The sequence below is a fragment of the Berghia stephanieae genome, chromosome 4, assembly GCF_034508935.2.
Source record: "Berghia stephanieae isolate SIO BIC M18660-M18661 chromosome 4, UCSD_Bste_1.3, whole genome shotgun sequence".
Lineage (NCBI taxonomy): Eukaryota > Metazoa > Mollusca > Gastropoda > Nudibranchia > Aeolidiidae > Berghia > Berghia stephanieae.
This window is the reverse complement of record NC_088363.1, coordinates 46,863,616-46,877,334: the sequence shown is the minus strand read 5'-3', so window position 1 is coordinate 46,877,334 and position 13,719 is coordinate 46,863,616. Positions and strand designations below refer to the sequence as shown.

At 35.3% G+C, this 13,719-nt stretch overlaps 1 protein-coding gene across 3 annotated transcripts in view; it reads right to left on the bottom strand.

The window, feature by feature from the left end:
• Positions 1 to 13,719, bottom strand: part of LOC144970699 (uncharacterized) — a 116,192-nt gene that overhangs the window by 70,575 nt on the left and 31,898 nt on the right. For all 3 annotated transcript variants that reach the window (XM_078910609.1, XM_078910612.1, XM_078910610.1), the window contains exon 3: positions 5,441 to 5,608. In XM_078910609.1, the coding sequence (XP_078766735.1) occupies positions 5,441 to 5,608 (168 nt within the window). The remainder of the gene's footprint in view (positions 1 to 5,440; positions 5,609 to 13,719) is intronic.

Below are 13,719 nucleotides of genomic sequence, written 5' to 3'. Positions count from 1 at the left end.
AAAAATGTAATATCGCCTAACAGTCATGTCTTGTCTTACATGTTAAGGTTTGCTGTTGGTTAGGGACCCATTGTAAAGCAATTTGAGCAAGTTTGGTGGATATTGCGCTATATAAAATATCAATTTATATATATATATATAAACTAGGAATGTATTCATCTTTTCAGTAAATACCTTTATAACCAATGTATATTGTTCAGGCCGAACTAATGTAATTCACATTCTAGTTGTTTGTAGGTTGACAAGATGATTACTAGTAGTCAGAAAGAAACATGGAGGTATCTTTAGCACAAATCAACGTGTTCATAGTCTCAGGGTCGATAACCGAGAACAATATGATTCAAAAGTCTGATGTCACGTCCGCCCAGCAACTTGCAGCTTGGTCTTAAACAAAGAAAATCGGCACTTTTTATTCTTCATTATGGCTAGAACTTTTTCACATGTCATGTGATCAGAATGTATAAAATTCAAAACATGATCAGATTTATAATGTTTTTCTCCTCGTCGGAGAAGTATTTTGTGAGGGCGGTGATGAAGATAATGGCGTCCGCCATTGCTCCGATAGTTTAGAACCAGTTACTATGCGTCATTACGAGGGAAGTGACGTCACGACTGTTGAACCCTGTTTTAATGGAGAATATTTTGCATTAGTCTGAGAGCATTTCCATTACAACAGCGAGCCCAAAACAATTTGTGTGGAAGTTGTGAAATGCTTAAGAATTGACATGACATTGACATGACATCGCTAATTTTGAACCTATTTCATAGAATGATCAATGTCCCATGGAAGTGAGAAGTGGCATTACTTTATCGGTAAAGGGTCGACTAAAGGCTGAAAACTGAACTGGTGATGACAGATTAAAAACAAGTAAAAATACAAACAAATAAATGTCCCTGACATCGTAACATTCTTATTCTTTGTCTCATCTGGCATTTCTCTACTCATATTCTCTTTAAAAAAAATAAAAATAAAATAAAATATATATATGTATATATATATATTCTTTTGAGTTGAGATCAGCGGAAGAAAACATATAATTTTTTCAAGGAGGGGAGCGGGGGTGAGAGGGGATTGACTCATCCCCATTATCATTCTAACTCAAATTTCAAAGCTTAAACTTTAAATTTTAATTTCTCTGCTCGAAAACAGGATACGTCGAACCGTACCATTTTGATTTCCATTATTATAATCCAATATTTATATTCCAAGAGTGAATAAAGATGACGTCACTTAGATCTTTATTATTGTTTTTATAACGTCAGTTGGGTGATTAGTTCTCACTTTATTTTCTCTCTATTATGCGTTTCAGTAAAAGACTCACAATATCTACCCGCCAAATTGTTCGCACCAACACACAAAACAATGTATAACCTTAAACGTTTATTGATATTATAGAGAGAATTAATCACCCAAGTGGTGGTTAAAAAATAATAACAAAAGCCGAATGAACGTCAAATGCAATCGTTATATTTAGTTACAGTGAATTACAAAGACTTGCTTTTAGGTATGTCAACAAACCGAATGGTTAGTAATAATATGACTCCCCTGTAAATATTGCATTTATATTCAATTTTATCCAAAATGTCACACAGAGAGATGTGAGGATTCTATTCTAAATCTGTATTGGTAAATTTAATAACTTGCGCGAATTGGAAATTGAAACAAACAAAAACAAACAAGAAAAAAGAAAAAAAACCCCAATCAAACAAAGAAAGAAACAAAATGAAATTCAACCAATACACCAAATAAATGAATTTGTGCATAAGTTTTTATACATCAATGATACCCATTACGAAAACCACCGAGACAAAAAGAATAAAAATTGAAATAGATAAATTATTATTAGATTTCAAGGCTAAAAGAATTTGGAGTGTTTTATTTTGCTGTAGAAAGTTAAGGAATAGTAGATGTGATAAGGATAGATAAAACAGTTGAAATTGGGAAAAAAATTAATTTATTTTCAAAGCAAACCCGATCGGCTCTAAAAAGATGAGTAGGATTGAGGTCGAAGCCACCTCGAATCAATATTCATTTTAACCCCCCTCATAACCACACATAGGAAAATCGTCACATTTGTTACGATGCAGCCAACATTTTTCTCATTATGATTTCTTTTGTACATCATAATATTTGAACAAAAATGTTTGTATAGTTAAAGTATATTAAAACTGTGTTGAAGAGTTCGTTTAGCAGAAAAAATATGTAGGAGGAAGAACTAACAGCTTTTATGTTTGAGTGAAATAAATCTATTTTTGTATAGGTTGGGTGTGAAGTTTTGGGGGAAATTCAGAAAGTGGCCGGTAAGGAGAGAGTTAACCTATCAGTTCACTCAGAAGGGATTGGAGGAGCTGGGTAAAAAGCATGTAGGAAATTTTGCCAATTTGCCTGAAAAAAATACCAAACTTGTATTTGTCTTTTAATATCAATCGATTGAAGTGACCCATATTATTGTCAAAATCTCTCAAATCTGGGACTTCTTTGAACCCTCGTTGGATCACAAACACAAAGCTTGAACACGAAAGGAAGAGAAAGACATTTGAGTTAGCTTGTCCTTAAAGCTGTCCATTGGTTTCTTTCTTGGTAATTCTACGGAAACCGGGCGGGAAAGACCCCACCTATTTCGACTGTATCTCACTGAGCAGCTTTTGATAGATCATTGTCGTTGGAGATACGTATGTAAAATACAAAAGTTCCAGAATTACATAATTTTCCTTATTCGTGTTTTATCCACACATAAATAAGAAATTACTCTTATAAAAATCTAGAAGGTGCGATTGAAACAGCGTCAGTCAAAGCAGAATGAAAATTGCAAAGAAATATAATCATCCTAAAAATGAGCCTACCTCAACTCAACTGGAGATCGGAAGTAGCTTCTGTGGTATAATAATAGCACATCAAACCGGAAATCAAGAGCTCTGATGTTCTATCCTCGACAAGGCAAGCTGATTTTTTGAGATAATATTTCTTTTTCTTGTGTTTTACTCTATGCTTTGTCTGGCACTGTTTCATAGACAATTTTTCGGATTTATTATCTTTCACTAGTCCCTTACCTCTAATTTCTTACTGAGAATTCGGTGACTCGATAGCTTTTCCACGAAGACAAGACAATTTTCCAACATGTTATACCAAAGGTAATTTATTACACAGCCATGTTTTCTCCACATTTATTTATTTGATTCTGTTATTTATCGCATATTATTTAAAGATTAGAATTCGACAGAACGTTAATGGGTTCAGTCTTGTTAAGCCATGGCTTATCTATATCTAAATTTACTGGGAATTCCATAGAGATTTTTTTAAAAAATCATCTCCCCCACATTTCCGCTAAAAGAATTTTTTAAAAAGGAATAAAAAATAAGTTCATGGAATATGTAGTTAGACACAAGATAGTAATTTAAATGATACAAAACAATAACAAATAGTTGTAATCAAAACAACATTAAGGCCGAATGCGTCTTACAGTGAAAATTATACTGGATCTGAAATATTCAATAAGTTGAGACAATCTCAATTGATCAAAAGAGGAAGTAAACGGGTTTTTTGTTTTGGTCAAAATGCTTTTAAAAATCTTCAATGTCATTGTACCCTTGTTCACATGGTATATATATATATATATATATATATATATATATATATATATATATATATATATATATATACGTCTGCACGTCTCCATCCCTCTCTCTCTCTCCCTCTTTCTCTCTCTCTCTCTCTCTCTCTCTCTCTCTCTCTCTCTCTCTGACTGCCTTTTTGGTATATTTATGATAATATACTGCCTCTGTTTTCAAAATAGAAAAAGTGGCCTCTATAATATAGATAGTATGAAGTTGATGTCAATCAGGTCCTTGTTATTGGTTTTTGCCATCCGTGTGTAAGTGTAATTCTCACTAAACTGTAATAACCCTACTATAAGCTACACATAGTTGTGTGTGTTGGTCCGTTATACTTCCGGATGGCAATGTTGTGAGCTTCTTAACTAAGTGCATACTATCTATATCTGAACGATTGGAAATAATAAAGTAATTAAACCACTTTATATGGTGGTCTCTTCGTTCGAAAAACCTGTCATCGACATGATGAGACTGAAGGTGCGTGGCCTTCGTAAACTCATGGTTTGACACGGACCAACAAATGACGTCAAAAGACAAGTCTTAGGCCACAAAAGGTAACAAATCGTGAGTTGCATTCAACAGTTCAACCAAAGGGATCACCGACTTGTTTCCTTGAGCACTACTAACGGCAACTCACTAGGCGGTTCACAAACCTAAAAATGACGTCTAAATATGGGTCTAAGTGGGTTTGAGTGTCATAGTATAAGTTGAGACTGGCTCATTTAGGCACCTCTAGCCATAGTATAAGTTAACGATGGCTACGGACAGAACAATAAAAAGTCCTAGGATTCAAGAGAAAAATGAAATGTTTCCACCGACATTTAAACCGCGACAGTCCAACTCAAAAGCATGCGATTAACAGCTAAATCATAATTTGTCGTGTCCCAACTATTATGACTGATGTTGTACATCAAGTTGAAAAGGTTTAACCTATGGTATGATGGTGATTTCGCAACGCATAAAAACTATAATATGAGTCACACTCCTGTCGTTATGGTGTGTGGATCCAGAACCATGGACCAGTTGAGTAAACGGTCGCACTCCGGAAAAACACATATTTAAATATTTGGCCAGAAAACTCGTCCTTTGCAAAGTCCCAGGATTGAGAGTGTTTGTCGAGATGAAGGTCATTTTAATGAGTCGATAAACTTGGCGGAATGCATAAGGGCATCATAAAGAAAATATGAAACGTGTCAGATAAAGCAGAAATATTTTTGTTTTGTTTTTAAGTAAACAAATATTTATTTTAATCTGACCAAAAAGAAGAAAAAAAGACAAAGAAAAAAAATCTCCAACGAAGAAAACCCATCCAAATAAACAAGCAAAAACCAAGAAAAGGAAATTAAGTAAAGTCTAAACAAAAAGGCTCTAAAATTATTTATTTCTTGCATATTTTTCTGCTTTCTCTGGCACTGTTTCGCAGATACCTTTTTAGATTTGTTTAGTTTCCTTAGAACCGACGTGTAGATATATGCAGATCTGACATCCGAACCCACTTATGGGCCTAGATTAACATTGTTGTAATGGACAGTGTTTTGCGTCATTTTCTTTTAGATTTCCATTACAACAATGAGCCCGTAAAGAATTGGGTTATCTTACCTGCAAAGAAGTGCACGTCGCTTAGAACATATGGGGACTATTTTATTCTTTTAAACTCGAAGAGCTAAATAACGTCACTTGTCTTTGGTCTTTCATTTATCGTGTTTGGTTGACAACAGGGAAACCCAAAACGTTCACATCATGTGTCTTTATACATTGAATCCAAGCGACTTGGTATTCTTTTTAGTATTGCAATTCACTGAAGCAGATGAGAAATATGAACTCTTACCTGAAAGCATTCTGGTTGCAAAAGGTGAGGCTTGGAAATGCTAGTGTGTCGTTATAGTTAATTTTGACGTTGACTGTAACTGGCCACCCGTAGAAGTAAATGGCTCTGTCTATGATTTGATACATCATGATGCCTGTGCAGGCAAAGGTCAAGGCCAACCACAGAATTCTGGAAATAAAGATGAGATATATGGTGAGCGTACGTTAGTAAAGAGCCTTTTTTCAAGGACTCAACCTTGCTCAGAACGGGACTTGAACCCATGACCTGAAAAAAAAAAACCCTGAGCATTTATATACCGCAATATCCACGAAACGTACGAAACGAGCTGTGCAAGGGAACCTTGGTTAATGGCAACACTTAACATGTAGAATGAGACATGGCGCTTTTAAGGAGAGTCAGCATTTGTACTCATCATACACCTGAGTACGATGAGAGAATGTGAGTAAAGAGACTTTTCCAAGGACACAACCTTGCGACGCTCAGAGCGTGACATGAACCGGTGACCTGACGGTCCGGAGGCGAGTGACATACCACAAGACCCCTTACATACCACAAGACCACCTTTAATCGATTTGATTCATCTTGGTGACCTTGCAGTGCAGTTAAAGGTCAAGGCCAATCAACGAATTTTGAGAATAGAGATGAGATATGAAAAAAATGGAGCACTTTTATAGCTCAATACCCACTAAATGTACTCAAAATGATTTGCAATGGGTCCCCCTAGCCAACAGCAACACTTAATATGTAGAACGAAACATGAAGCCTGTAAGGCGATATTACTATTAATTTCGACAGATACAACACTGTTAACAGCGAGGTACTCATTTTACACGGTGAGTAAAGAATCTTTTTCAAGTAGTCAACCTTTGCGCAGTTCAGAGCGGACTTGAACCTATGACCTAACAGTCCTGAGGTGAGTGACATACCCAAAGATGGCCAAGCCCCACGATACAGTTTGTAGACTCGTGTGAGATACAGCAGTTACTTCATTTGTGCCGAGGCAAGATTTGTCAGATAATTTCTATTTTCTATTTCAAAAATAATTTATGTGCAATTCCAACCAAATGTGGAGGTCCACACGCAAAGGGACCGAGATCGATCCGGGTGCAGTTGAGATTTTGTCTGACCCCCCTGTCCAACCCGCAGTGATTGGGTAGCTGGGTTTGCTAGATCTGGCGGAAATTACTTTGGGATAGTTTCTTATTGTTTTTAGACAGCTATTTTAATGATTAGGTCTCATCTAATTATATCAATCAGACAATATGGCTTTGTGTGTTTGTACGTTATATCCGGTTAGGGGATGATGTGAGTATATTAGCTAAACTCATAGCATCCATTGGTTTTAGTGTGGTGGGCGAAGCATAGGTGCGAGAGGTTTATGGTTATGTGAATGGTTGTTATTAGGCCTGCTGGCTGAACACAATTATTGGCTTGTTTTAATATTGTTGTAATGGACAATATTATCATGCGTTGCTTTGGGAGTATTTCCATTACATAAAGAGCCAATGAAATACTGGATTTTCAGATCTGCAAATAAGTATACGTTGGTTTGAGAATATTTTCATCACAACAGTGAGCCCATAACAAATCGGGTTATCAGACTTGAAAATATGTACACGTTGGTTTTAAGTCCACACGTGGAAATCTAACAATAGAAAGAATTCATCAACTTTTTCATGATGTTTTAGGCACAAAGGTCATGGCCCGACACAGGATTCTGATATAAAGAAATTTTTTAGTCCAAGGATTCCATTTTGCATAAGAATGGAGCAAGCCGAGAGCGTTGAAATTAATCCCTCTAAGTGCCCAGAAAATGGAATATTGGGTGATTTTTGTTAGCTCCGTCGATAAAATATTATGACTAGTTATATTATTATTGATGTTGGTCAGGCATCAGATGACCAGAGTAAATGTAATTGTGGAGGTTGTTTTCAAAAATTTCTACGTCGCAAATTCATTGTTCAGAGAGAATTGCAAAATTTTGTCATTTATTTAGTGACTTATAAAACGCTAACTTTCTATATAGTGCAATATCCCCTAAACGTGATCAAAACGCTTTATAAAGGATTCCTGATCCAACAGCAACACGTAACATGTAGAAGGATCTAGATGTGACTTGGCTGCTTTTGAAAGTCATCACAATAGGATTCAACAGTCGTAACGTCACTCCCTTCCTAATGACGTATGGTAACTTAGTAACACTGGCTCTAAACTATCGGAACAATGGCGGACGCCCGTATGTTATATTTCTCCGGCGAGCATAAAGCGTATCCAGAGGAAAAAAACCCACATACATTTGATCATGTTTTGACTTTTACACATTCTGATCACAAGACATATGAAAAGTTCTAGCCAGCATGAAAAATAAAAGGTAATGATTTTCTTTGTTTAGAACCAAGATGGCCGCCGTTGCCATGCGGCGTGACATCAGACTATTGAATCTAATTATAGTAGGTTTTAATGTGGTGAGTGAACCATAGAAGCCAAAGGTTCAAGGTGACGTACATAATATTTGCATGTCTGACAACCGAACGCAATAGGATTCAATAGTCTGATGTCACGTCCGCCAGCAACGAACAGCGTATTTCAAAACAAATATTTTTTTCTTTTTATTCTTCATGCTGGCTGAAAGTTTTTCACATGTCATGTGATCAGAATGTATAAAAGTCAAAACATGATCAGACTTGTAATGTTTTTCTCCTCTGGACAAACTTTTATGATTGTGGAGAAGTATTTCATAAGGGCGTTTAGAGCCAGTTACTAAGTTACTGTGCGTCATTACGAGGGAAGTGACGTCACGACTGCTGAAGCCTATTATGGGCTTGTTTTTAACATTGTTGCAGACCTCCCCTCCCTACTAGTAGAATTACGAAATGTTGCCTCCAATTTAATTAACTTCATGAGCATCTCTAAGTCATTAAAACTTATTGAAAATTAAAGTTGATGCCAGACAACATATTTTTAAGCATTTTGAAGTGTTATTTAGCCCTTATGAGGGTAAATTGTGATTTTTTGTCAACTATAACGACTAAAATTTGTATATCCAAAAAATTACGAATTTGTCGATTTTAAAGTTGATAAATCTTTTTTTTTGTTTGTAATTTGTTATTTTGAGAATATTTCCATAACATTGAGCCCATTTCCATTTCGGTTATCAGACCTGCAAATAAGTACACGCCGGCTCAAAAGCCAAGCTCAAAATTGGAACAATGGAAAGAAATGATCTGGTCTATTATGTTACTATCAAGGTCGTTGCCAGCCATTGCCAAGAATGTTAAATCAAGCCCATTCTTGTGCCGGTTAGACATGCATATAAATGCACATCGACAAGATTCAAATCGTCAAAGCTTAAAAATAAGACTGCTATGATTAGCCTATAGATAGAATGAAGTTGACGTCACTCCGGTCTTTGCTCTTGTTTTTTTTTTTTTTTTTTTTTGCCATCCACGTTTATAAGTTAACTGTATTATCCAGACTATAAAAGTTAATGGTTACACATAGTTTTGTGTGTTGGTCCATTATACTTCCGGATGACAATGTTTTGAGCTTCTTAGCCAAGCGCATACTATCTATTCATGGTAGACATTCTGATAAAATAAATATTCGCTATGACAAGGCTGAACAGTTTGAGTGGTCTTCACATTTAAGAGAGCAAGACAAACAAATGAGATAGATTGAGGCAAAGAAAAAAAAGAGAAAGAAAAGGAAAAAGGAAATACAGAAAGAAAGAGAGGGAGAGAGACAGAGAGAGGGGGGGAGACAGAGAGAGAGAGAGGAAGGGAGAGTGAGAGGGGGGTTGAGAGGGTGTGCATACGTGGTAGAGAGAGAAGGAGAGAGAGAGAGAGAGAGAGAGAGAGAGAGAGAGAGGGGGGGGGGGAAGAGAGGGAGAGGGTGGAGTTGGGGGTGGGGAGGGAAGGGGACAGATTACATTCTATATCCCAAATCAAATAAAAAATGTAAAGAAGATTATTTATTCAACTAGCATGTATATAAAGATTGATCGCTGCTTTTATTCATAACGAAGCATAAACATTTTCGCGTATTATATTATATTAATAATATATATATAATATATATATATATATATATATATATATATATATATATATATATATATTATATATATATATACGAAACATGTTTTGCTTCGTTTAATGAAATAAATAATATATATATATTGGGTGCGGGAGAGAAAAACTTGGAAAGTTTAGAAGCCTGTAGTTGCCAGACTATAAAGGAAGCAGCTTTGACATTTTTACACAATCAAAGTCATGTGTTGAAATTTATGTACAGAATTTAAAATAAAAAAATAATGAAAAATGTTGATTTCATATTTGTTTAAATGAACGCAATGTACATTTGTCATATCGAAGATTTGGGACGTAATTTTGAAATGTTTTGTCATCTGTCCATTCCCAATTTTTTATGACTCTGCGTGGCCTTTTCCCTCGTGATTCTAATGACTTTAATAATGATTCGATCTTATGATTTTTGAATTGAGTCCTTTAACTATATTAATTCAGAAAAACGAGTGAAGCAGGAACTTATGTTGATAATAACAAGAAAGGAAGTGAGTAGGAAAGTGCCAGAAGACTATTAGGAAAAAAAAAATTCGCGTCGATGGGTGCTCAAGTCATTTGGTTGCGAGAATGTTCTAATGCGAAGAGGACATGCAATGTGAACGTTAGTTAGCAGGACACGAATACCAAAAGTTCACAATCTCCGAAAGTAATTAAAATGAACCCTAGTGCACCTAAAATGTTCTTTTCAATTTAACTCCTAAGATTATTGAGTAGAGAACACCAAATCCAAGGACATACACTTGAGTATGTCAAACAAGAAATGGAACTTGAAAGTGAACAAGTTATTTTACTACATTTTACAGGGAGATAAGATTTCTTTATCTCCTCTCTCCCTCAATCCTCCCCCTCTCTCTCTCTCTCTCTCTCTCTTTCTCTCTCTCTCTCTCTCTCTCTCTCACACACACTCTCTCCGCCTACTAATCAATCTATATACCCATCTATACATCAGTCCGTCCGACCGCGTGTTTGTATGTCTCTCTCTCCCTACCTATCTATCTATCTATCTATCTATCTATCTATCTATCTATCTATCTATCTATCTATCTATCTATCTATCTATCTATCTATCTATCTATCTATCTATCTTTCTATCTATCTATCTATCTATTTATTTATCTATCTATCTATCTATCTACCCATCTAGCTATCCAACTATCTATCTATCTCACTATAGTATGTCTAATCTTTTATTTCTTCTTTTATGGCGTGCGCAGCTCTAACCACAGTGCCTCTAAGAGAGTTTCCGGTATAAACCAATACTCTCAAGGACATCTGGCAAGATATTGTGTAAAACTCTGTTTATGCCTTTTTTACACTCTCTGACAACGTTATATTACTAAAAGTGGCTTGCTTGGAACTGGTCCCATGAGTCCATGGGACTTGAGTGAAGGGAGATTGTCGTGACCGCGCTAAGAGACAGACGTGACAACATTAATTTGAAACAATCGCAGTCGGAATGAGAATTCGAGACGACAGAGTCATAGAGAAATCGACTTTTGTTTCACAACCACCGAAAAAAATATCTCCAAAAATAATTTGAATTAAGAAACATCAGTAACAGATGAGACCAGTGAATTAAATGAAGCTTTTTTAAAAAATCAAGGTCTTTTCTTTAATAAATAGCGTGTTAGTGTACAGTTCATCGAGTTAAAAGAGACAGCTTTGACATTTGATCTCGATGTCTTTGGACTATATTTGGCTATTTTTTGTTTGTTGCAGTTATCATGTTTGATAAATTAAATGACAGACAATGAAAATGAACTAAAAGCAAGATCACATAGACTGCTCAAAAAGTTCTAACTTCACGGAAATAAAAGCTCCACACGAGGCAGTTATTCCAGCTGATGGATTATAAGACTATTTTGTTTATTGGCAAGTATCATGTTTGATAAATGGCAGAAAATGAAGTCCTTTAAATAAGAATATATATGCAAGAAGATATAGACTGCTCAAAAAACTTTTCAAATTTTCCACAAGAGGCAAAGTTATTCCACGTGATAGATTATAAGACTATATTTTGTTTTGTGGACGCAGTTATCTTGTATCTGGTCATTTTAACTTTAAAATCCCCTTTTTGTCATATGGTTTACCACAGCATATCACCGTTTTGAGGCGATGGGTGACAATTTGTCAGAACGAAAATCTTAAACATGAGACTTCAAAGAAATAATGATCAGTTATCTAAGTCTCAAATACGAAATCACAGACGTATGTTTTGTGACAGTTGGCATATTTGGTGAATGCCAATTCATCATTGTATAAAAATGGTAACAAAAAGCTTTAAAGCGCGACGCATTAGTATGATCTTTGTTTCCGTAAATAGGAAGTAAGAAATTTGATTCCCTTCGCAGTGTTGCTTTAGAAAGTCACCTGTTCTTGTCTCACTTTATGGTGCTGCGCTGACTACTGTGTTATTTCAGTCTTTCCTTATGATAGACCCTAAAGAAACCGTTCCACTCACGGATCGATAAAGGGGAATACTTTTGTTTTAACTCTTTCATTACCATTCTATGCTTTTCGACTTTCTGAGAATTTGAATTCACCCTAATCATTCAATTGCGTACATGAAGAAAAATATTCTCGCAGAAATGAGAAACATGTTACACTCCGACTCAAAACCGTTGTATGTCGAGTAGATATAGCTTGTAAAAATGCGTTTCCAGTCAATAGTATTTCGACGGTTAAATTAATGTTTTATTAAGGCATCTTAAACTGACACTAGTAATTAAAATGTCATATTTCTGCTCTTATTTACTTTAAACCATTTTAAAGCAATTGGTTCATTATGTTATAATACTGTTTTGAAGTAATTGGATACAAATTGTTTAATCATAGCACGACAGAGATGCAGTGCAGTGAGGAAAGAACATAATATTCAAAACAAATCAAATAATAATTGGACATAACATGAACTTCCGAAACACGACTGTTTTAACTGACGTTAATTGTAACAACTTGTAGTCAAGTCACTGCTCGTAAAAAGATAATAAACGGTGACATTTAAATAACAACTCACAACTTAATTGCGATGTTCATATTATGTTCTGTGCAACGGACAGTTATTTCCCAGCGGGTGATGTAGACGACAGTCAAATTATTGGAAGATAAAGAAATAAACTTTTATTTTTCTAGTCCATAATGAGAGATCGTGGCGTTAACCAGTCAACTGCAATACACGTATTTAAAAATTTGGCCAAAAAACTCGTCCATCAAATATCGATTGAGTTAAAATGATTGAGCTTTTTTTTTTTGTCTATAGTGCAATTTCCACTAAACTTGCTCAAAGAGCTTTACAAGGGGTCCCTGGCCAACAGCAACATTTAACATTTAGGAGGGGATATGTCGCCCGTTAGGCGATGTTAAACATTTTTTTTCGGACAGACACAACGCTGTTAATGGCCAGTTTTCTCATTCACCTCATATCATTTCTCTTATTCTCTTCCTTTCCAATTATCATAATCATCACAACCACCACCACTACGACCAACATTTCTACAACAAACACCACTACCATCACACCACCACCATCACCAACACTACTACCACAACCATGTCTTCATCATGCTCCTCATTCTTTTCCGTCTCCCCCTCCTCTCTTCCCCTTGTTTATCAGTATTGCTATCTTCTCATCATCATCATCATCATCATCATCATCATCATCATCATCATCATCATCATCATCATCAGCAGCAGCAGCAGCAGCATCAACATCATTATCCATCATCATCAGCGCATAGGGCTTGTAAAGATATGGGGTATGACGCTATATAAAGCCATGTATTATGAATATTATTTATATTATTATTATTATTATTATTATTATTATTATTATTATTATTATTATTATTATTATTATTATATTATTATATTATTATTATTATTATTATTATTATTATTATTATTATTATTATTATTATTATTATTATTATTATTATTATTATTATTATTATTATTATTAATATTAATATCATTATTATTATCATCATCATCACCATCATCATCCTCCTCATCATCATCCTCAAGAGTATATGTTTCTGTCTCCTCACTCCTTGACTTCCTCTTAATCCATCACATCCTCGTCGTCGTCATCCTCTTTCTCTTCCTCTCTCTCTCTCTCTCTCTCTCTCTCTCTCTCTCTCTCTCTCCCCACACCCTTTTTATCTCGTACCTCATTGCTATTATCATCAATTTAATCTA